The 25,212-nt window shown below is 38.0% G+C and overlaps 1 protein-coding gene across 5 annotated transcripts in view; it reads right to left on the bottom strand.

The window, feature by feature from the left end:
• The window catches only part of LOC126478532 (broad-complex core protein isoforms 1/2/3/4/5-like), a 352,226-nt gene that overhangs the window by 36,660 nt on the left and 290,354 nt on the right, over positions 1 to 25,212 (bottom strand). The window contains exons 6-7 of one of the 5 annotated variants that reach the window (XM_050103712.1): positions 9,352 to 9,517; positions 2,497 to 2,695 (exon numbers count right to left, since the gene is read on the bottom strand). The exons of 2 other annotated variants lie outside the window; for them this stretch is intronic. In XM_050103712.1, coding sequence (XP_049959669.1) covers positions 2,644 to 2,695; positions 9,352 to 9,517 — 218 coding nt within the window. In that variant the 3' untranslated portion in view covers positions 2,497 to 2,643. Of the gene's footprint in view, positions 1 to 2,320; positions 2,696 to 9,351; positions 9,518 to 25,212 lie in introns of those variants that run through there. 2 more of the 5 variants (XM_050103709.1, XM_050103716.1) reach the window with 2 other exon arrangements.

Below are 25,212 nucleotides of genomic sequence, written 5' to 3'. Positions count from 1 at the left end.
ATCAATCTGAGACGTATTTGGACACTTCAGAATTTTGCTGTCTTGGTAGAATGCCAATTCCTGTGCTTTGCTCAAACTCTCCAAAAAGTTGCAAAAGAAGTCATATGAATTCCCTCCAGTACTATTGTGCATAAAAGAAATTTTAGCACTGCGGGTGTAATTGTATAAGGTAAGTGCAGCTGTATCAATTTATGTCATGTTAATGACATTTTGTTAATCCATAACAGAACTAGTGGCAAGCGAAGTATGTGATGACACTTATAACACAGGGCACCTATGTAAATGTCAATAATGTCATAATGTACATTTAATATTTAGGTTAGTGTTATGAAATTTATAAGTACATTTTTTAAGGCACATAGATGTTACTTTATCTTCAACTGCTACTGATTTTAAAATCTCTTATGTAACCCAAATATTTTGTATTTTTAGTTTGAGCTACATTTAGATATCTTAAGGAATATTATTTCTTTCAATGAAAAGTCATGAAACACTTTCATACAATGAGTGTGGTTATAGCAGCCAGGATTTTGTATCTGGGCACATGCTCAACGAAGGAAAAAATGGCATTATTCTGATACAATAATGATTGGAAATTAGAGAGTATGAAAAAAGGAAATATGAAAATATTATGATGATGAAATAATCTATCCATTGAGCACGTACTTGTCATGTACGCAGTTTTTATAGCAGGTCAAATATTATCTAACTTCACTGGTGGCCTCCAGCTGTGAGTATAATAGAGTCACTTGGCTCATGAGCTCTTGTACTTGAGCCATGAGTTTCTTGTTACCCCACACCTGAACGACAGCTGAGGCTACAAGTAACGGGTGCTGACTGCCTCATTTTTCCAGTAAGAGATTACTTGGATGACTAATTTCCAGAAGTATTTAGTGCAAACAGAACACTGTAAACTGTATCTCAGTGATTTATAATATTAACAATACGCCAGTTTTAGAGTAATTTACAATACACAAAGCTGCTAGATTACTATATAAACAGTAGCAGCAATTAGTGAAAAAATAAAAAACAGCAGTTTGGACAGCACAAAAGACAACCATCACAACATTTTCGGACTGTCAAATAAGAAATATTAGCATCACAGATCACTAAAGGAAATAGAAAAATCTTAAAAGTATTTCAGTATATGTGCTATACCTAACAGAACTTCATTTAGAAGTCACAGAAATTAAACAGATGCATCTAGAGTGAGACAAGTTAGTATGCCATTACTGTCTGCAGAAATGGAGTGACCCAACATACACAGAAGGTGGAATAAAGTCGGAGACCATAGAGCTAAATGAGTACTTCATTCAGTGACTCTTTGAGTTCTGTAATTCCTAACTTGTTAATCAAGCTAAGCAACTATGACAAGTGAGAAAACTCTGCCAAATAAAGAAAGTTTTGATTTTCTCATGCGAATTGAAAGACAAAACATGGACATTTCTAAGGTTTTTTTAAAAAATTTACTTTTTTATCTGTGAGTTTCAGTGCAATTAATGGAACACAGACATCGCAGACATGCATTATTAATACACTTCCTCTCAGTATACCTGCAACAATACTTTCATAACAAGTAATGTAACCCTCAAGAGGTGCAAAACAAAATGCCTAATAATAAACAAATTAGGGCATGTTACACATAATCACTCAAGTGTGAGAAGCACAAGCACTGTGACAATAGGTGATTACAGCATACATGTATGTTTATGGTTACTTAAGCAGTTCAACATTTCATTTAGAGATGTCAGATTGGAGAAGGAGCATTTCCATTGCCTTGGTTGACAGGGGAATGGAACTATTCCAAAGGCTTGTAGTCTCCTTTTCCTGTCATTCTTATTTGAAGAAACAGAACTGTGAAACTATGTTCATGATTAATTATTTGTTTTCAGATATCAACAGAACTTTTAATTATCTCCAGAGATTGAAGGAGAGCTCAAGTTAAGGATACTGGTATAAGAGACAAAAATAAGTATAAAAAAAGTTAAGCATTAAGAAAACAACACCACCACCCCCTTCCCCACCTATTCACCAAACATTTGCAACCTTTAATATGAGAAACATTGCTTACTGATATTGTGCATAGCTTGAAATAAATCACTAAGCATGGGATCTTCAGAAAATATGCATTATTCCTGTTGCCTAGCACAGAAAATGTAAACCTTGACATATTGTTTTAAGTACAAGACTTTTAGATTTTTATTATAATTATGAATAAATGAAAACTGTTATTTATTTGTACTATTCATAGATAACCAATCATTAAAAAATGACACAGATAAACATGACATTTATTACAAGACAATAAATGACAATCCAACTCCCACAAACAGTTACAAAATATTAGCATCATTTTACAAGATGTATTGTATACAATACTAAGATCTACGTACAATTAACACAAAGAAGTCCAAATCTGTACTAAAAATTAACAATTTGTAATACATGCTATAAATTTACATTCTTGTACGCTAACTAGGTTGACTAGTTCCCTTGGTTGTTCTGTGATATCGATACATATGAATGCGCAAAGAACCCTTATTTCTGCTGCCGGCACCACACAATTCACAACGAAGACGCTCCTGCTGTTTATGTAGGTCTCTGATGTGTACTTTCATGTTTCCTTTTGATGTAAATGTACGATCACACCATGGACACAGCCATAGGGAAGGGCAGACAGTTGATGAAAACTTCCCTACAAGAATTTTTTATACTTAGTAGCAATGCCTACCACAAATATAAAATATACATCAAAAATTTAGAATGAGTAAACTATGTATAGTTCATAAATATTTCATCATGAATTTCATAAACATTCCACTAAAGAAGATTGTAAATAGTATGCCATTTAAATCAACCATTACACACACACGTGTGTAACGTCAAGAAACTGAAAGTCAGTTCAATATACATGACATTATTATTGGTAATAATGATGTAAAATCAGGTCATAACTTACAAGCCAATGAAATGAAATATTCCATAGACTATAGCTCAAATAGAATATTATAATATATTCTGCCTCCTGTAATGAGATGGTGAATAGTTAAAGAGAATGTCATTTTCCTTATACAGCACCCACTTATTTTGCCTCACAGTACAAAAGAAAGTGAAATTAAGTATGAGCAAATAACATCTCTTGAGAAAATGGCACTGATTCAACCCCATGTTACTATACTGAAGAATGAATCCTATCTTTTACAGTGGATTACATCAAGATGGTAGGAAATTCAAAATTTGAAAAGAACTGGGGCAAGGAGACTTCATATAACTGAAATTATTCTCAATAATTGTAGGGGAGGTTTTCAGATCCTTAAACTGGGAAAACATGGAACTAAAGTCTGTTGATGGAACGTATTTGAATCACCTTAGCTCTGCTATTGACATTGTAAGCTTTACCCTAATGCAGCTATTTTTGAACAATGAGTGCAAGAACATAAACAGGGATTTTGAAAATAAGACATAAATCCAAAATGAAGTTTCACTCAGCAGTGGAGTGTGCACTGACTCAAAACTTTCTAGCAGATTAGAACTGTCTGCCAGATCAGGACTCAAATCTGAGACCTTTACCTTTTGCTGGCAAGGGCTTGACTAAGCTCTCCAAGTATGACTCACAACCTGTCCACACAACTTTTGCTTCCATTGGTACCTCATCTTCCACCTTCCAAATTTCATCCAACCCCTGGCTGTTGTTGGGCTACATTTCCACAATATCCTTTCTTCAACGAGTACTAGTCCCACAAAGTACACAAAAGTACTTCTGTTAGGGTGATTCATGCATCATTCTTGGGTAGCTCAACTGGTAGAACACTTGCCCACAAACAGCAAAGATCCCAGGTTCACATCCTGGTCCTGCACATTTTCGTCTATCATGAAGTTTCAAGACATAAATCAATTACAACTATACAGAAATAATACATAACCAACACACAAAAAATCAAATTGTGGAAGCTAATAATGCAGTCACAGATGCAGTTGATGAGTGTTTGCATTTAGGGCAGTTAAAGAAAATTACTGGATGAACAGGAAAAGAAATAAACAGCAGGGAAAAAATGGTTTCGAGCAGGGATTTTTAAATTAAAGAGGGTTCATAAAACTAAGTTTTGATGTGTTTCACAAAGAAAGTTTACAAATACCAGTGATGATGATGATGGCGTGTGACGAGGGCCTCCCACTGGGTAGACCGCTCGCCTGGTGCAAGTCTTTCGATTTGACGCCACTTCGGCGACTTGCGCGTCGATGGGGATGAAATGATGATGATTCAATTACTTTTGAATGAAGTTGTGCAATCGGGCTACGAGAAGCTGGGTGTTTCTTCTGCAATACTGCAGAAAGACTTGTCAGGAATACAGCCACTGCAAATGAATGCTGGCAAAGGTGGTCACAGGAATGTACAGTCGCAAGACAACTGGGTTCCAGATGGCCCTGTGGCACTATCGAGAGGGAAGACTATCATGTTCGGTATATGGCTCTGGTGCACTGTACTACATCTGCAGCAGCAATTTCAGCTGCAGTTGGAACCACAGTAACAGAATGAACTGTTACAATCAATTACTTCAAGGAGCACTCCAAACCAGATGCCCTGTAGTGTGCATTCCACTGACACCAAACCACCGCCATTTGCGACTTCAGAGGTGTCAAGCAAAAGCTAGTTGGAGGGCAGGGTGGAGGGCTGTTGTGTTTTCTGATTAATGTTGTTTCTGCCTCATTGCCAGTGATGTTCGTCTCTTGGATAGGAGGAGGCAGTTGAGAGCCTGAAACCAACCTGTCTGCGTGCTAAGGCGCACTGGACCTAAATCTGTAGTTATGGTCTGGAGTGCGATTTCGTATGACAGCAGAAGCACTCTCATGGTTATCCCATGCACCCTGACTGCTAAGTTGTACATCTATCTGGTGATATGACATGTCATGCTACCATTCATGAACAGCATTCCAGAGGGTATTTTCCAACAGAACAGCACTTGCTTTTGTAACCCACCATGCTCCACAGATCGTCAACATGTTGCCTTGGTCTGGTTGATCACCAGATATGTCTCCAATGGAGAACAGAGGGGACGTCATCTGACAACAACTCCAGGGTCATCCACAAACAGTATTAACCATCCCTGTATTGACCAACCAAGTGCAACCCGCATGGAACTCCATCCCACAAACATGCATCCGGCACCTGTGCAACACAATGCATGCACATTTGCATGCTTGAAATCCACTTATTAATGTACCAGCACTTATTTGCAATGGCTTATTTGCACTTACATTAACCTGTGATCTTGCAATGTTAATCACTTAAATATGTTAGCTAGACAAATATATTCCCAAAATTTCATTACTCTCCATTAATTATCTTTTGGTGTTGTGATTTTTTTACATTAGTATATTTACTTGTTTGGTTTCCCCCTATGATTGTTGGAAAGAAACTGCTATAGTGAGACATTATCATAATTACAAGAAACTGTACAAAAGAAATCAAAAACTGTATTGATGGAAATCACTGTTGGTGCTTCTTGTAAAATATTTCTGCAGCAGCATTATCTGCACTCGATATAAGTCACAATTGTTACCAATCCACCTTGATTGTACATAATTCACATCAGCAAAATTCACGACACATTCTATGTCATCTCAACACACGTTATATGCATCTACAGATCGAAATATTCAACCAAAAGTTTTGTGAATACATACTTCTAACACAAAGACACTATAGCAATAGGCAGATAAAGTTACCTCCATTTTCAATGATAACAGCTACATTCAAATTCCATAAGTACAAAATTATCCAATATAATGTACTGGAAATATATGTATATATGATAAGCTATTCCATTTGGTTCATTTAATCCCGAATTAACAATAATATTATTCTAGGCATACTACATATTCAACTGGTTTGGCATAAATCCTTATATGTCTCACGAGTTGATTTTGAGACTTTTCAACCACTTTGCGAAAGTCTCAGAATCAAACAACAACAAAGATATTGACAGCTATTCATCAACTCAAATAGTAATAATATGGCAGTCTTACTACTGTAAAAATCTGTGCAATTCTGTGTACGTCCTTTTTTGAAAACTGACTTTTATATTTAAACAACTAAAGAAACCATAATAATATGTGATAAACTTTTTCAACCTTGCATACTTTACAGATGTTCTCCTGCATACCTTGGGAGACTCGCACTCCTGTGAGGAAGGATGTTGTTATTGTTGTGGTCTTCAGTCCTGAGACTGGTTTGATGCAGCTCTTCATGCTAATCTATCCTGTGCAATCTCCTTCATCTCCCAGTACCTACTACAATCTACATCCTTCTGAATCTGCTTAGTGTATTCATCTCTTGGTTACACTCCACACTGCCCTCCAATGCTAAATTTGTGATCCCTTGATGCCTCAGGACATGTCCTACCAATCGATCCCTTCTTCTAGTCAAGTTGTGCCACAAACTTCTCTTCTTCCCAATCCTATTCAATACCTCCTCATTAGTTACATGATCTACCCACCTAATCTTCAACATTCTTCTGTAGCACCACATTTCGAAAGCTTCTATTCTCATCTTGTCCAAACTATTTATTACCCATGTTTCACTTCCATACATTGCTACACTCCACACAAATACTTTCAGAAACGACTTCCTGACACTTAATTCTATACTCGATGTTAACAAATTTCTCCTCTGCAGAAACGCTTTCCTTGCCATTGCCAGTCTACATTTTATATCCTCTCTACTTCGACCATCATCAGTTAGTTTGCTCCCCAAATAGCAAAACTCCTTTACTACTTTAAGTGTCTCATTTCCTAATCTAATTCCTTCAGCATCACCCGACTTAATTCGACTACATTCCATTATCCTCGTTTTGCTTTTGTTGATGTTCATCTTATATCCTCCTTTCAAGACACTGTCCATTCCGTTCAACTGCTCTTCCAAGTCCTTTGCTGTCTCTGACAGAATTACAATGTCATTGGCGAACCTCAAAGTTTTTATTTCTTCTCCCTGGATTGTAATACCTACTCCGAATTTCTCTTTTGTTTCCTTTACTGCTTGCTCAATATACAGATTGAATAACATCGGGGAGAGGCTACAACCCTGTCTCACTCCCTTCCCAACCACTGCTTCCCTTTCATGTCCCTCGACTCTTATTAACTGCCATCTGGTTTCTGTACAAATTGTAAATAACCTTTCACTCCCTGTATTTTACCCCTACCACCTTTAGAAATTGAAAGAGAGTATTCCAGTCAACATTGTCAAAAGCTTTCTCTAAGTCTACAAATGCTAGAAACGTAGGTTTGCCTTTCCTTAATCTTTCTTCTAAGATAAGTCGTAAGGTTAGTATTGCATCATGTGTTCCAACATTTCTACGGAATCCAAACTGATCTTCCCCGAGGTCGGCTTCTACCAGTTTTTCCATTCGCCTGTAAATAATTCGCATTAGTATTTTGCAGCTGTGACTTATTAAACTGATAGTTCGGTAATTTTCACATCTGTCAACACCTGCTTTCTTTGGGATTGAAATTATTATATTCTTCTTGAAGTCTGAGGGTATTTCGCCTGTCTCATACATCTTGCTCACCAGATGGTAGAGTTTTGTCAAGACTGGGCCTTGTTTCGAATCAGGTGTTTCAGTGCTCTGTCAAACTTTTCACGCAGTATTGTATCTCCCATTTCATCTTCATATACATCCTCTTCCATTTCCATAATATTGTCCTCAAGTACATCACCCTTGAATAGACCCTCTATATACTCCTTCCACCTTTCTGCTTTCCCCTCTTTGCTTAGAACTGGGTTTCCATCTGAGCTCTTGATATTCATACAAGTGGCTCTCTTTTCTCCAAAGGTCTCTTTAATTTTCCTGTAGGCTGTATCTATCTTACCCCTAGTGAGATAAGCCTCTACATCCTTACATTTGTTCTCTAGCCATGCCTGCTTAGCCATTTTGCACTTCCTGTCGAAATCATTTTTGAGACGTTTGTATTCCTTTTTGCCTGCTTCATTTACTGCATTTTTATATTTTCTCCTTTCATCAATTAAATTCAATATTTCTTCTGTTACCCTAGGATTTCTATTAGCCCTCGTCTTTTTACCTATTTGATCCTCTGCTGCCTTCACTACTTCATCCCTCAGAGCTACCCATTCGTCTTCTACTGTATTTCTTTCCCCCATTCCTGTCAATTGATCCCTTATGCTGTCCCTGATACTCTGTAGAACCTCTGGTTTAGTCAGTTTATCCGGGTCCCATCTCCTTAAATTCCCACCTGCGGGGATATGGCTTAGCCACAGCAGGAATGATTGGTTAGAACATTTTGCTGCGGAATGCAAAGGTCCTGGGTTCCAGTTATGCTCTGACAGTTTTAATTTGTCGGGGAGTTTCACAGTAGTGCACACTCCACTGCAGAGCAAAAATCCATTCTGAATCAATCCCCCAGGCTGCCTCTGTGATATCCTTTCTCCCAGGAGTGGTAGTCCTGGAAGTTATGCTTCTGTGAAGTTTGGAAGGTAGGGGCAGAGCTGCAGGGTGGTCAAAGGTCACATTTGGATAGTTCATTTAGTAGAGCACTTAACAAAGACAAAGGTCCGAGGTTCAAGTCCCTGTCCAGCGCATAGTTTTGATCTACTAGGAAGTTTCAAATCAGCACACACTCCACTGCAGAATGAAAATACATTATGGGCTTTCAACATTCCTCGCAAGTTCTCCTTTAACTAACTGTTATGATTTCACGGCTGAAGGCACTTTTCTAATGATAACATTCTGCTACTTATAGGTAACAAGCTAATATGCTGGAATATTCTCTGATGACTAAATGACAACAGCGCTTTCCCTTATACATGTCTAGCATGTGTGCAGAACAGCTAAGACATTCTTGTTTTTGGTTTTACAGTTTTCATAAATGACTTTAGTCTGTTGCTGTGGCCAATTCTTTTCTGTTCACATATCCAACTAATCAAACAAGCCCAATACTGACTGACTTAAAACCTAATCCCCCCCCCAAAAAACATTTTGCTGTGCACAGTCAGTGCTCAATACCCAACAGCATCAATGTTGAATCACTTAAAGCATAACATTTCCCCTCCTCAACTTAACACAAGTGTTGATGCATGGTGTCTCACCCATTCTCACTTTCCTCTTCCTGCCCACCACCTTACATAGATGCCAACGCCATTGCTAAAAATTATGAGAATATAAATGGAATAATGTTAGCTCTACGATGGGTAGTCATACGATTTTGTTTGCATGTAAATGTCTGCAGTCCTGGTACATACTGAAGTACCTGCACCACAGTACCATACCATGCTGCTAGAGAAGACAAAACAAAATGGCATAGTCCATTAATATAGTGGAATACTGAGCAATCACTTACTTTCTATTATTTGAGGAGGAACAATGTTGCGAAAATGCTTGCACAGTAGGTGGAAGCATATGGTGACAATGCTCCATCTTGTGACACAGTGGTTTTGTGGCACAGGTGCTGCCAGAGGGGCCCAAACAAGTACGAATCATCGAGAACAAAGTCGTAGATGATCTCTCTGTGAAGAAGCAGAAATTGCAAGAGAAGTGGAGGTCGTGGTGTTCAAATACCAGTGTACCAAATTGAGGCAACAGTGAAAAACTGAAAATTAGTCATGGACCAGTTTCCAGCATCTTGCACAATATTTTGAACATGACAAATGCCACTACTCACTGGGCTCCACAACTGCTCACATTAATTCAAGCAGCTTGCCAAACCGAGGCAGCAGCAGAAATGCTGCAGCTGTGTCAGGCCAATCCAGCAAGTTAGAAGCATGTGGGTTCTCCACTGCAGAAAAAGACGAAGACCCCAACCTTCATCAGGTAAGGTGTGCTGAATGTTTCTTAAAATTGGTGTGCTGAGGTGCTAAACATTACAGGAGCATTCTATCAAAATCTCCTCACCAGCTTATAAGAGGCTGGCAACATGAAGCATCTGGAAAGCTGACTGAGGGCACGTTTTTGCTCCACAACACCCAAGCTCATGCTGCACAGGATCAACCAAACATGCTGCTTTTTTTCAGCTATCAAATTATGCCTCCTCCCCACAATATTTCTCCAATGTGGTACCCTTTGGCTTCTACCTCTTTTTTCAGATAAAAAATAAACAATTGCATGGGAGGTATTTCCTGAATGGTGTCAAGGTGATTATCGAGATGGAATATTTCCTGAAAAGCATAAATGTAGAATTCTACAACCAAGGCCTGTGCCAAATCTTCCACTGTTGTGAAAAAATTCTTGCAGTGAAGAGTAAACACATAAAGAAGGACTAACACCATCACAATGATTCACAGTATAAGATTTTCTTTCCTTTGTTACTACTCAATGACTACACCTCATATAAGAGCTTCAAAGAAACAGAACACTAAACATTCAAATAGAAAAGACTAAAGCCTAATCCAAATGGTGTAATGAATAACAAATGTGTACATTTAGTACATGATATAAAAATATTAGAGATATATCTGTAACATGTACGCCGTTTGTAGTTATTTATATGACTATGAGTTAAACAAATTAATACCAAATTCTATTTGCACAAAATTTCCATTTGATAAATTGCAGTTCACTCAAAATGTGGTTAAATGCAAGGCAATCGATAAACAATCCCCATATTATCCTAGCCTAATGTAGCTACCATCATCTGTGCTTTTTTAATGAAATATGTAAGGATTTTTAGAAGTGATTTGAAGTGGAAACAACATAAAATCAGTTGTACAGACAGTAAGTGGGTTAGATTTGTTTAGGAGAATTATCTGAAAGTGCATAGCATTTGTAACCCAGAATTCACACAAGGCTTGTCCAACCCATTCTTCATTACTGCTCCATGTTTGGGAAGCTTATTATATTAGCCCAAAGGAAGAAGTCCAACGACTTCAGAGATATATTGTTAAAGCTGTGAATGGTCAATTGACACACTCCACCATAAGATGACTACAGGAACAGCATAACACATAGCCTCTCTGCTGTTAGAGAGTCAGCATTTACCTCCCAGTGCCAGCTCCTCATGGTTCTGTTCCAGTGCCAGTTGCATACTCTTGTTTGAACTGCCATCAAATTGATTTTCTAACCACTCTGACCTACAAGATCTTTTGAGACGCCTGTGAAGCACTTCATAGTATGATGCTTGGTGCTGGCCAAATATGAAACCTAAGCCAGGGGTAAAACTGGTAAGACATCCTGGTTACTGAAATGACCTACTGTTTAGAAACCTGTGACTTCAATTTCATAACACATCGTCTACCAAGTAGTTGGAAAGCGCATGCTTAAAGTAATCACTTTTTGAGCAAAGAAATCTACTATTTTTGTATACTTCCAGGATGACATGCTGCCAATCTAAATAATAGTAGTAATTATTAATAAGGTTGATATGATATTTTCACAGAAGTGTAAAAAAAACCACAGACATTAACATTCTCAGTTAAAAAATAATTTTAAAATACTGCAGTTTCTCATAAGCTGTAATTTTATATAAATGAGTTAAATTACTCATTAATGATGTTTTTTCTGCACCCCAATCCCAAGAGCAGTATGAGTACGTTATGAGATGGATAAATCACAATTCACTTATCAATATTTCTTGATGTCAGAATAATTTCTTCTAGTTCTCTTTCATCAAAATACAGTAAATGAACATTTATCCTACCACTTACAGTGCTTTCCCTTCGTTTCCCAGTACAAGTACTGACCTCAACTAAAAAATATTTTATTTTATACAGTCTCCCGAATAACCTTTCATATTCTTGTGAACTAGAACATGATACTTTCATTTTGCAATATATGAGAAGGAAAAATGCTACTCACCATATAAAGGAGATGCTGAGTCGCAGATAGGCACAACAAAAAGACTCTCACAATTAAAGCCTTTGGTCATTAAGGTTCTTTGTCAACAATAGATGCACACACACACACACACACACACACACACACACACACACACACAAAAGCAAAAGCAACTTACACAGATGACTGCAGTCTCAAGTAACTGAAACCACACTGCGAGCAGCAGCACCCGTGCATGATGGGAGTGGCGACTGGGTGAATGCAAGGAGGAGGCAAGGAGGAGGCTGGGGCAGGGAGGGGGAGGTATAGTATGGTGGGGATGGTGGACAGTGAAGTGCTGTAGGTTATATGGTTAGATGGAGGGCAGAGGAGAGGTGAGGTGGGGAGGGGGGAGTTATGCAAAAGGATAGAAATAAAAAGACTGGGTGTGGTGGTGGAATGACAGCTGTGTAGTGCTGGAATGGGAACAGGGAAGGGGCTTGGTGGGTGAGGACAGTGACTAACAAAGGTTGAGGCCAGGAGGGTTATGGGAATGTAGGATGTACTGCAGGGAAAATTCCCACCTGCCTGTGCAATTCAGAAAAGCTGGTATTGGTGGGAAGGTCCCATATGGCACAGGCTGTGAAGCAGTCATCAAAATGAAGGATATCGTGTTTGGCAGTGTGTTTCTTGGCCACAGTTTGTCGGTGGCCATTCATGCGAACAGACAGCTTGTTGGTTGTCATGCCTATATAGGATGCAGCACGGTGGTTGCAGCTTAGCTTGTACACCACATGACTGGTTTCACATGTAGGTCTGCCTTTGATGAGACAGGCAATGTTAGTGACCGGACTGGAGTAGGATTGGGAGCAGGGGTTACGTAAGTATGGATGAGTATACTGTGTAGGTTCGGTGGACGGTGGAATATCACTGTGGGAAGGGTGGGAAAGATAGTGGGCAGGAGATTTCTCATCTCAGGGCATGACGAGAGATAATTGAAACCCTGGTGGAGAATGTAATTCAGTCCTGTGTGGTACTGAGTTATGAGGGCAATGCTCTTCTGTGGCCAGATGGTGGGCCTTTGGGAGGTGATGGGAGACTGGGAAGATTCCACCACCACACCCAGTTTTTTTATTTCTCTCCTTTTCTGTTACTCCCCCTCCCCCCCCCCCCCCCCCCCCCTCTCCCCTCCGCACCTCTCACCTGCCCTCCTTCTAACCGGCAGCACTTCACTGTCCACCAGCCCCACCATACTATTTCTCCCCCTCCCTGCCCCAGCCTCAAACCTATCCCCACCCAGTTGCCACTCCCATCTTGCACTGGTGCTGCTGCTCGCAGTGTGGTTTCAGTTGCCTGAGACTCGTGTGTGTGAGTCACGTTTGCGTAAAAGTGTGTGTGTGTGTGTGTGTGTGTGTGTTTGTGTGTGCGTATTGTTGACGAAGGCCTTAATGGCCGAAAGCTTTCATTGTGAGAGTCTTCTTGTTGTGCCTATCTGCGATTCAACGTCTCCACTATACGGTGAGTAGCAACTTTCCTTCTCATATATTGTTACATTCCATCCTGGATTTTCCATCGTTTGATACTTTCATTTAGACATTATTCGATTTGTATTCTTTAGTCACGAACCTTCACAGGTGTCATATCTTTTATTTAGGATCCATTTTTTAACAACTCTACAGTTTAGGTAATACACTGATACAACTGATTTTACCTAGGTATGGATCCCTCACAACTGTGAGAAAGTTTTACCATTACTTAAACTTATTCACAAAGCTTCACAGGATTTACTACTGTGTTGGACAAGAGAAAACTATCTTTTTTCTCTTTATCCACCTTCCCCAAAGTGTTCTTGCAAAATTTCTGAGTTCAAAGAAAATAATACTGACATTTTCAGATAAATCAATTGTTAATGTAAATTATTACGAAAAATGTCCGGATCGAGTAGAGTAGGAAATTTACTAAAGAACTTTTAACAATTCAAACCACACACAGAGTTTTCTTAACACAATAAAAATTGCTAAGTTAATATCTGAACTGGCAGCTTTTACCCCACTTCCTGTATTTCCTTCTAGAATTTATATTTCCTTTAACTTGACTGAACAGTTACTATGACAATTACTGTCCATTACTATTACCTGTTTTAACATGTCACCTCTGGGTAGCATTCCAATTGTTAAATCCACATTTTTTCCAAAAACGATGCCCTCAGTTTAGCGGCTAGTCTTCAACTGACTAGGTGACAATTGACAGTTCACTATTGTACAGTACAGTTGCTTTGGCAATCAATGGCATATACAGAAAAAAGTTTTGATTCGTGTCTTTAGCCATCAAAAATCACAGATCACAGTATTTTCGTTCATACATAGACATGTAAATGACACACAGTAATTTTATACCAATTTCTAGAATTATACATAAAGGGATATCTGCAAGTGTGCAAAAATCACTGCTTAACATTCAGTGAACACAAGGAATGATCACTAATGAATAACTTAACAATTAGCCTATAATGTTCAATCTCAATCCGTTTTATGTGCCACATCATGGGGGAAGCATTCTTTCTCACACAGCAAAATCTTAATGTAAATATTCTCAGATATTTCAAAATATTACTAACAACAAACTCCTTTCTTTCCTTCCTTAATGCAATCAGGGTGAATACCATTTCCACACTTCTGGAATAATCAGGATAAACTAAGTAATGATTTAAATATGATGTGTCAATCAGGAGACCAAACACTGTTAGGAATCCAGTGAAATGCATTGAAACTGGAGCATTAGAAAAGGTAGCAAATAAAATTTTAATTATTGTGAATATATGTGGAGTAGAAAGAATACTCGATTAAATTTTGTAAGTGTATAATGTGGAAAATGTAATATACAGAGCTGCTACCTTTGGAAGATACAATGACTTCAAACAGAGCTTGCATGACTGACCAGGGTGGCTTCTCAGACTCGAAGAAAAAAAATCAACAATCCCCAAGAATTGAGCATCTCACGATGACTTTTCTTTCCTCTCAGCTGTAGTATAACTGTAGTTTTCAAACAACAATAATTTATATTGATTAATATTCAAATTAACAAACTTTGAAATAAAAGCTATTATAAAATTTGTGATTTACAAACCTCAATAAAATTAAATTCTGATGTTAGGTTAAAAACACAGAATTCCCTGAAATGTAACAAAATTGTTGAGTGTCTGATTTTTCTAGGTAAAATGTAATTCCCTGAGAATTTCAGGTTTTCCAGTAGAAGTGCCAATCAGCTGACATGGGTATGTCATTCCATGCTACTTAAACTTTATGCCAAGGATTCATCAATGGTAGTGGCCAGTGAGTGATAATGAGTAGTCTCCAGGCAACCCATGACCTTATGCTTTCAATGGGTCAGAGATGTGAGAACATGCTGGCTAGGGCAACAGTTGACAGCCTCTGAATCACAGTAGGCCAAGACAGCATGGACAACAGTCAGTCTTGCAGTATCTTGTTGAAAGATAAGATTGCTGAGAGCTAAAAGACAGGGCACAGCCATAAGCCTTAACACGATATAAATGTAATGGCTGATGTCCAAAATACCAGCTATGCAAGGGTGCCCATACGACAATTTTTGGAGGGGCAAGAACAAGGGGTATGGTGTATAACACAAATGGCACCTTGTTTCCTTTCCCTGTGAGTTGGCTGGGAGGGGGTTGTCGCAGGGGAAAGGGGGGGGGGGGGGCTTGCCCATAGGTATGCATGCCCTTGCAGCTATATAAACCAGGGGTGATTGTGTTTGGTACCTAATGGATTCTAGCCCATCATGCCAGGTCTCCTGTAACAGTGACAAATTCAATATTGCAACATACAGTCTCCTCAGAGACCTACAAACAAGGCTACATTCATCAGAATTCTGTACACAGAACTGGATCTCATCTAAAAAGATGTCAAAGTTCCACTCCTGTGTTCAGTGTTATCAGGTGCACCACAATCTGTGCATCAGTCTCTGCCATCATGCTAACGGACACTGCAACAGTGGTCACCAAGCTGACAGTCCATGGTGCCTCACAGCTGCACTATTCATGTGGGTGCGTATCTTGTTGCAAACAAGCCCATATCCTGCCTGATTCAATATACTTGATGATCCTGTATGGTCGAGCAAATAATATGTCTGTCCTAGTTGTATGGGCTCTCCTGACCCACTGATTCCATATTTGAAGGACAGTTGTGGGATACTGACCAACAAGAGCAGCAACAATGAGAAATGATAAAAGAGAGTCTTGATCCTTCCTTTGTCAAACTCCCCATGCGCTGGTAGATATTTTCTCCTTCTTACATGAGGCATAACAAGATTTTGCAAACAACCAAAATTCAAATGTAACTTCTGACTGATAAACCTGCTGCATATTATTTCCTTAGATACAGAACAAAAATGATGTAACAACTATCAAGTTTGGCTGGTTGCACTGAAATGCTAATCCCAGCATTCCAGGGCAATTTTAATGGCCACCTGTGTATTCTGTTTCCTGTTAATAGCCGAAATCTATATGTGGTGAATAATCTAAAAACTCTTGTTTTTGAATCAAGAACATTAAAATTCTTATATCCCCACATGAAAGCCCACCCTTCTCCCCTCCCCTCTTCCTTCTCTCTCTCTCTCTCTCTCTCTCTCTCTCTCTGTGTGTGTGTGTGTGTGTGTGTGTGTGTGTGTTTGAAATATTGTGAAATAGCGTGCATTAGTCTATCTTTAACATACAGGAAGCTGAAAGTGGCAAGAAGGCAATATAATTTACCTTCAAAGAAACTAAAAATCTCCATGAAATTTTACACGTACAACAAAAGTTACAATTACTCTACTGCAAAGGCAATGATGACTCTAGTATCACAACTATATCTTAATAATCAATGCGCTGTAGCAAGTTTGCAGTGACATTAACAGGGTATCAACTGCTTTTATGAAGGAAAACATTATAACAGTTTGGCCGTGCTGAAGATCAATAATAATAATAAATCTCGAATCATATAATTAAACTAAACAAAATACTTCATCTATATTATCATTCATAATTACCACATAGTGAAAATAAGAAGTATTAACTGGAATCTCTATCAACTAATCAACATTCCAGTGTTCAAATTACGACACCGTTCGAAAGCTGAGATTCTGTGAAAAATCCAGTTCCCCAGAATAATAACTACACATCAATGACGAATGTTCTTGACATCACAAATGTTACATTCCTATGCTAACATTATTTGGAATGTAATTTGTTACACGAGCCCAACTTCAGGCGCGATGTTTGACACCAAAAAACTACATAAAATAGCAGTTCACTGTAACAATTTGCCAAGTCAAATTGCTTAAATAAGTGTACTGGCATTACACAATCTGTACAGTGTTTTTCAGCATCGACAGATCTATAGCACACCCATTTCTCTTTAATGAAGGTATTCACGTAAAAAACTGTCACTCACTACACACACAAAATACACTGATAGTGAATATTACCATGGACACACAAATGCTGCAGATTTGATATTAGTCAATCCCCCATGCCGAATAGTGACATCACTGTCATATTTTTGAACAAAACATTTGGACTGTCAAGTTACATTCACTTGTTTTTCATCTCCATCTCACTGTTACCGGTAAATATCCTCACTCTTACTCAATGCACCTAAATTATGAGAACAGTGCAACATGCCAGCCTTATGTTTTCGAAACACGTGCATTCTCAAAGCACTTTTGCTAATTACTTGTAAACCACAGTAGTTGCAACTGAAAGGACCATGTCGATTGTGAATATCCTGTATATGTACTGACAGATTGAACTTTCTTGCAAATTTTTGCTGGCAGATCGGGCAGCTGAATTCTCGATTTTTGTTGCAGCAGGATGTACCTGAAAATAAACACTGTAGATTGATGACATATATTTCAAACAAGGAAACATGAGTCTGCAACAGAAATTATACTTTACACAGACTGAAACCAATCAATTGAAGATCCTTCTGTTGTAGATATTTCAAAACAGGAGAGAGAGAGAGAGAGAGAGAGAGAGAGAGAGAGAGACTACAACTACAGGTGTAAGGGGGGGGGAAGAGGTGCTTCAACAGTGGCAGACCTTAGGGTACACTTTCTAGGAACAATATGCTCACGTGAATCCCAGGTGTCATTTACTACCAATGAACTTTTACAATTAGAAAAAAAAAAGTCATACAACCTCATTTACATCCTGTTTCTTTCACTTTATGTGTGGCTTATTCATTCTTGCAATTAATAGTTAGAATGGAGGTTGGAAAGCTATAGCACTGCTTGGCAAGGGAAGTAAAAACGTCACGATTGGTAAATTAATGTGTATTTTCTCCTAATAATGCATAGAAATTAATGTGGGATTCAAATTGACATTGAGGATGACGTATGCTTCAGTGTTCTTTAATGTTCTGATTGGTATTAAAACAAAATAGAATGCTTCTTATTTAGTAATTATCATAAAAAAATTAAAGTCAGAATGTAGTTCTTTTCTGAAAGTAAGTGTCACTAATTCCACTCATAAATAGCAGATCTTATAAGAACAAATCTGCATTTATAGTCCATGTGCCACCCTACACTGTAGGGAAGAAGGTATTTGTGCTATCACTGTCATTCCCCCCCCCCTCCCCCTCCCCTTTGACAAACACTGTGCTAACAGATGACTGTTGGTAACCTTCACATGAACTCAACTCTTTATGTACATATAAGGAAGGTAAAGTGATACCTCGCTCTTCCTGGAATGTACACTCTCAGATTTTCAACAGTACACCTCTCTCTGATGTACAAACTCTAAGACAGAAAACTGTGCTTACTAAACACATCTGTGATGGAAAATGCTATTCTTCTCTGGGTCTTCTCTATTTACTCTATTATTATTTCCTGACAAGGCTCTCAGATTGGAAAGTGGTTACAAAGGAGTTTTGTAATATACTTCTTTTGCAGGAGTTTTATATGTGCTTAACATTCTTCGTAAGAACAGTCTAATGCCCGTTTTTCCTAAAAGTAATTTAGACATCCCTTGGGCCTTCATCGTCTCATGCAGAGCTCATTTTTAATTTTATGTGGTTATTTGGCTTTAGGGTTCTCTGGATGTATGCTCATAAATCTTTACACTTTTTGTTTACATAGATTAATCACCAATCACATACTTGAACAATAATGACTGTGACAAATTTAGTTCATAACACTTTAAATAAATACAATACAGATACTGTATGATTCTGAAAGCCCTGGCATTTCATACATATTTTTGTTTAAAACTAAACTTATTAGGCCTGTTTCATTTACTAAAGTGACAGTTATTACTGGCATTCTGGATAAGCGCCACAAAACCATGAAAACAGATGAGTAAATGTCACAGTTACTGTCATTCACTTTCTTTCCATTTAATATACTTAAATCTCTCCTACCACCTGCTATAAGTAGCACATATGCTGATGCACAGTCAATAACACAAAGACAAATAAAGGTAAGATTATCACCAGCCATCTACTGTAAGTGTATATACTGAATTACTTCATTTAAACTGATTGTATAAGAGCAAAAGCAAGTGCATAGTTCTCTTGATATTTTACAAGACAGTACAAATAACAAAAACAGAGGTATCTTTCATTCACATTTGTCATTTATTGCACGATTTTCTGAATAAAAAATACATCCAATTTCTGTATAGTCAATACAAAGCATGCCAAAATTTATCCTATATGGAAGAACTGTAAAACAATACACACCACACTAGATTAACCAATGTTTTCCACCTATAAAATGGATGTTAGGCATAAAGCATTTTGTTATTTACTAATTGCCTCTTCATTAACAGAATATAACACCTTCATACTGCATACTGTAATAACACATCTGAGGCTACAATCCTTCATTTTACATCAATAAGCATAAATACATTGGTATCAAAGATAACATTTTGTAACTGAATAAAACAAAATGAAGTAGCCTGTTACAAATACTCTTTATTCCGCTGCTACTTTTATTTGGCGAGCAAAAAAAAATTTGAAAAATATATATTTTATTGAGACTTCAAAAATACATGACTAATTACGTTCCATATTAAATTTTTGTGTGTTCTAACATCATAATAAAACCACTGAAAATTTTGTATTGGCATTAGCATTTATTAAATTTCACAATTATTGTAGAACTTCACATAACACAGCAAGAACAGTAACAAATAATAATAATAATAATAATAATAATAATAATAATAATAATAATAATTCCACAAATAATAAAAATAAATTAACAAACACAGGAACTTTATCAGGTTTTATCATGAACTTGCAGATTTACAATTAATTACGATACAAAAAGGGGTCTGACAGTCAATGAAAATTTCTATTTCTCTTAGTCAGTGAAAAATGATCAGTTATAATAAGTTTCAGAGAATTGTATAGATAGAGATATATAGCAACAGTTTAAAGACACTCATTCTCTCACTGTAATCCACTCTCTAAGTTTACATAGGCTTTCATCAATTTTTGCTGAATCCTTCCATAAAATTACTTTTTTCTTATACATAATACTGTGTGGTTTTCATCATTACACGTGAAAATGTTACATCTCCAAGCATTGTGCAAATCAAATGCACTTATCAATTTGTAATACTGAAGTTGAAAATATGAGAAAAATGGACACATAAAGGGACTAGGCCATACCCAATGAGTTACTTAGAACAAGAAGCAAAAATGACTTAGCGAAATTACAACATTTGTCTAATTTTTCATTCTCGAGTAACCTCGAAAAACTTTTTTCAGTTCCACAAAGTGCATCTGAAACGAATCACAAAACTTCACTGAAATAATTTGAGTAGTACATCCAAAGCCCTCTTCTGGCTTGTATAAATAAAAGTAACAAACCTATGAGGGTGAGTCAAATGAAAACCTTAAATTTATAACAACAAATCGAAATTTTGCGTCGTTATCCAGTAAGTTGGTAAGCGTGCTACAAACAGCATGCAGAATGGCCTGTAGGTGGCAGCATAGAGCAGATGCACACATACCATTGCAGTATCAGTATAAAGATGGCTGCCCCACTTGCGACTTGCACCATGGAAGGACAGTGTCCTGTTATTCGGTTTTTGCATCGTGAAGGTGTGAAACCTATTGACATTCATCGATGAATGAAGGTTCAGTACAGTGATGCATGTTTGTCATGGCAGCAAGTCTACAAATGGAGTAGGAAGTTCACAATTGGTGTGGCTTCAGTGGAAGATGCTCCTCGTCCAGGTCAGGCACAACGAGTTGTGACTCCAAAGAACATTGCAGTTGTTGAAGCTATAGTGAAGGAAAACCGCCAAGTGTCGCTGAATGACATTGCAGCATGTTTACAGATTAGTCATGAGTCAGCACACCACACTGTGCATGATGTGCTCCAGTTTCACAAAGTGTCTGCAAGAAAGGTGCCATGGCAGCTGACTCCTGAAATGAGAGAACGACGTGTTGATGCTTGTGAAGAACTTCTTCGGCACTTTGAACAAGAAGGTGATGGCTTCCTTGCAAGAATCGTTACTGGGGACGAAACCTGGGTTCACTTCGACCAACCGGAAACGAAGGAATGGCGCCATTCCTCATCACCAAAGCCAAAGAAGTTTCGAACAGAACCATCAGCAAGGAAGGTTATGCTGACTCTCTTTTGGGATGAAAAAGGCATCATTTTGGAGCATTACATGCCTAGAGGGACCACTGTCACCAGTGCATCATACACAGATCTAAAAAAATCATCTGCGGCCTGCAATCAAATCAAAGTGACGTGGATTGCTGTCAGCAGGTGTCCTTTTGCAACATGACAATGCAAGGCCCCACACTGCCCGTACAACAGTGGCAACAATCACAGACCTGCATTTTGAGTGTCTTCCTCATCCACCATACTCACCAGACCTTGCCCCAAGTGATTTCCATATGTTTGGACCACTCAAAGATGCAATGGGAGGAAAGAAGTTCTGTTCTGGTGAAGAGGTACACCACGCGGTGCATGAGTGGTTGTGCGGATTACCAAAACAATTTTTTTCTAAAGGAATGTATGCACTTTGTAAGCATTGGAGGACATGCATTGAGCATGGGGGAGATTATGTTGAAAAGTGATACAGCTTTATACCACTTCTGCACAATAAATAATATTAAAAAAAAAAATTTAAGGTTTTCATTTGACTCACCCTCGTATTGAATAAGGCAACAGAGTGATACAAATGATAATGCAGAATGTAAATAGGAAAGAGGTGGAAGAATGAAGAGAGAAACAGCTGATGAAATATATGCTGTAAATTACGACCAGGTGAATGGAAAGAGAGAAGAATCAGCTAGAATGAAATTTCTCATATCTGGAGGACAGAAACACTTGTGGTGGATGGGACACTCAAATTAGACCAATTGTGAGTTCCAGTCTTTATGTTTCATAGCACTCAGATAATTCCAAAAGCTATAAATGACCACATTTTTACACCTTTGTTTGTTGGTCCTGTTATAGTTACTTGTATTTTAGCTATTGGTATGTATATACTATTCTTATGTCAAAAACTGTTAGTAATTGATTTAATTATCAGTATGAGTATATTATTGAAATCTATTAGCACAACTCCTACTGTATTTTATTGAATCCCCATGACTGAAATTTTAAATTTCTATACTTCCCAATAAAACTGTTAATATAATAATTGAAAATTTTGGCGGAAAGTAAACTCTGAACAGAGGAGAGACACGCAATACAGTGGAGACATTTCAGTTTTTTCTTGAGACAAACGGTGTACCATCTGGATCAGGTCCTCTCGTACTACCAGCACCACAAGTATTCCCTCAAGAAGCACAAAATTTCTAAAGCTGAATTACAGTAATCTACTTCTTGTGCATGTACTTATCCAGATCGTGGCATCACCTATGTACAATGAGTGGTTGCTTTTACTCATTCAATTGTTCTACATATGAATTCTCTTGTTTACAAATATATAAAAATAATAGAAATTCATGGGTGGAACAAAATTTAAAATTCACACTCACTACCTTTCAAGTTCTTGTTCTTTTTCTAGTAAAAGTACACACCTTCACACACACAACCACACAGGCACCCAAATGTACAATTCAGTGGTCACTATGATTGAATGTGTGTACTTTTACTAGAATATGAGCTAGAGCTCGAAAGATAGTGTGAATATTTTTTTCTGTAATATATTTCTATGCTCCACACATCAGTCCGCTATAGGTGAGTGATTGCCTTTCACTTACTTTACATCATGATAACTTATTTTAGATGACTGTTGTTTTGCCTATAACTGCAAGAATGATGAAAAACTTGATCTCATTTTTAAAACAATTTTTTAACATGCTGTAATGTTTCTCATGTCAGACATCAAAAACTCCCCATTTAAAGCAGGGTCAAAATCTAGTGATTATAGACAGAACAGCAGCTGCTTTCCGATTCTTACGAACTGACTTGATCCTCAAAAGTTGGTCTCACTGTTTCAGCTACACCTACTTCACCTTTAGATATTGTTCATGATGATATCTTTCCATTTGGTATGTACAAAAAGTGGCAGAATACAAGACACTGTCATAGTCTGAGCCACACATGAAGTTGCCAACATATTATTTGGCTTAAACATACTAATCACAATATATAAATTCCAACAGGTTACAAATATTTAAACAGTATATGGACCACAAACACACATCTCCCAAATGTAACTGGATTTAGTACAGTGAACTGTAAAATGTATCATCAAAGGCATTATTCTAGGGAGAAGTGAAAGCACTAATGAAAAGCTCTCGATCTAGAGCAGCTTGGTTCATGACTGAAAGCCCACACTGACGGCACAGTATCATTTCTGCCACAGCTGCAATCCAAAGAGTGTCATAAGAAGCAATGACAATCAAATGAACATCTATAGTTAACAGTGTTAATGAGGCAATATTGTGCTTCATTCATGCTGCTGTCAGCATAACTTTGCTACTTTGGTGCTATACAGCATTTGCTTATGTTTTCATTGTCTGGGACTGTTGCACATTTGTGAAGAAATCAGTGATTTTCATCACACAGTATTGCAAATTTTGTTTTTGAGATAAGATGGCTGGGTGTCAAGACACACACAATCAAACAAAGGAAATCATACACAAGGTATGCAAATTTCTGAGATTCAGTTGCAGAAACTGCAATGATGGAAGGCAAATTCTGATGGAGGGATCTGATATGGTAACAGCTATGGCAACTTTTCTGAGTAAAATGCACAACATCAAAAAGAACTATCATAGGAGAGTGGTTTGAAAATTCTCGGAATCACCATGAGAGGTCAGCGCTAGCGCAATGACTTGTTCACGTGATATTCATTGGACTGTTGCCTGTAAACACGGATCACGTCAGAGCTCTTGGAAGAGAGCTGTTGTGGTGACATGGCTCTGTTGTTGTTCCCACATATTGATTTGCGAAGATGGAAAAAAGTCGAGAATCGAGCAGTGATTAAGTACTTCGTAAAGAAAGGTATGAAAGCAAAGGACATTCATACTGATTCCCAGAATACACTGGGGAACTCTGCTCCTTCATATTCAACTGTTGCCAAGTGGACAAATGAATTTAAATTTAAGCTTAGATGATGATCTGCGCACTGGTCGGCCAAGATGCACAAAATGGTCATGGAGGATCGCCGACTGAAAGTGTGTGAAATTGCTCACGCTTGCCAGGTGTCATCTGAAAGGGTACATCACACTTTAACTGAAGAATTAGAAACGAAAAAATTATCTGCAAGATGGGTGCCGCAACTCTTGACGTTGGATCAAAAACGCATTAGACTGGACATATTGGAACAATGTTTGGCGCATTTTAGGAGAAACGAACAAGATTTTTTGTGCGAGCTTGTGAACACAGATGAAACTTGGGTGCACTACTATACCCAGAGACATAACAATAGTCAAAGCATTGGAAACATGCTGGTTCTCCGCCACCAAAGAAAGCAAAGACAATTCCTTTGGTGGGAAAGGTCATGGCATCAGTGTTCTCGGATGCGAAGGGGATTCTGTTTGTAGATTATCTCCCCACTGGACAAACAATTACTGGAGAATACTATGCTAACCTCCTCGATAAATTGCAACAAAAGATACGTGAAAAAGGGCCAGGTTTAGCAAGGAAGAAAGTCGTCTTCCATCAAGACAATGTGTACTCATACACATCTGCCATCAGCATGGCAATATTACACAAACTAAGGTACGAACTGTTGCCACACCCACCTTATTCACCTGATATGGCTCTGCCAGACTACCATCTCTTCCGAAAACTGAATTTTTTTCTTGGTGGATGAAGATTCAGTTCAAACAAGGAATTTATAGCCAGAGTTGACAACTATTTTGCAGGCTTGGAGGAAACTCATTCTCAAGATGGGATTAAGGCAATGGAACATCGTTGGATCAAGTGCATTAAACTACAAGGATACTACATTGAAAAATAAAAAAAGTTT

Source organism: Schistocerca serialis, chromosome 1, assembly GCF_023864345.2.
Source record: "Schistocerca serialis cubense isolate TAMUIC-IGC-003099 chromosome 1, iqSchSeri2.2, whole genome shotgun sequence".
In the NCBI taxonomy this organism is placed as follows: domain Eukaryota; kingdom Metazoa; phylum Arthropoda; class Insecta; order Orthoptera; family Acrididae; genus Schistocerca; species Schistocerca serialis.
The sequence above is the reverse complement of the archived record's forward strand: the minus strand, read 5'-3'. Positions and strand labels throughout refer to the sequence as shown.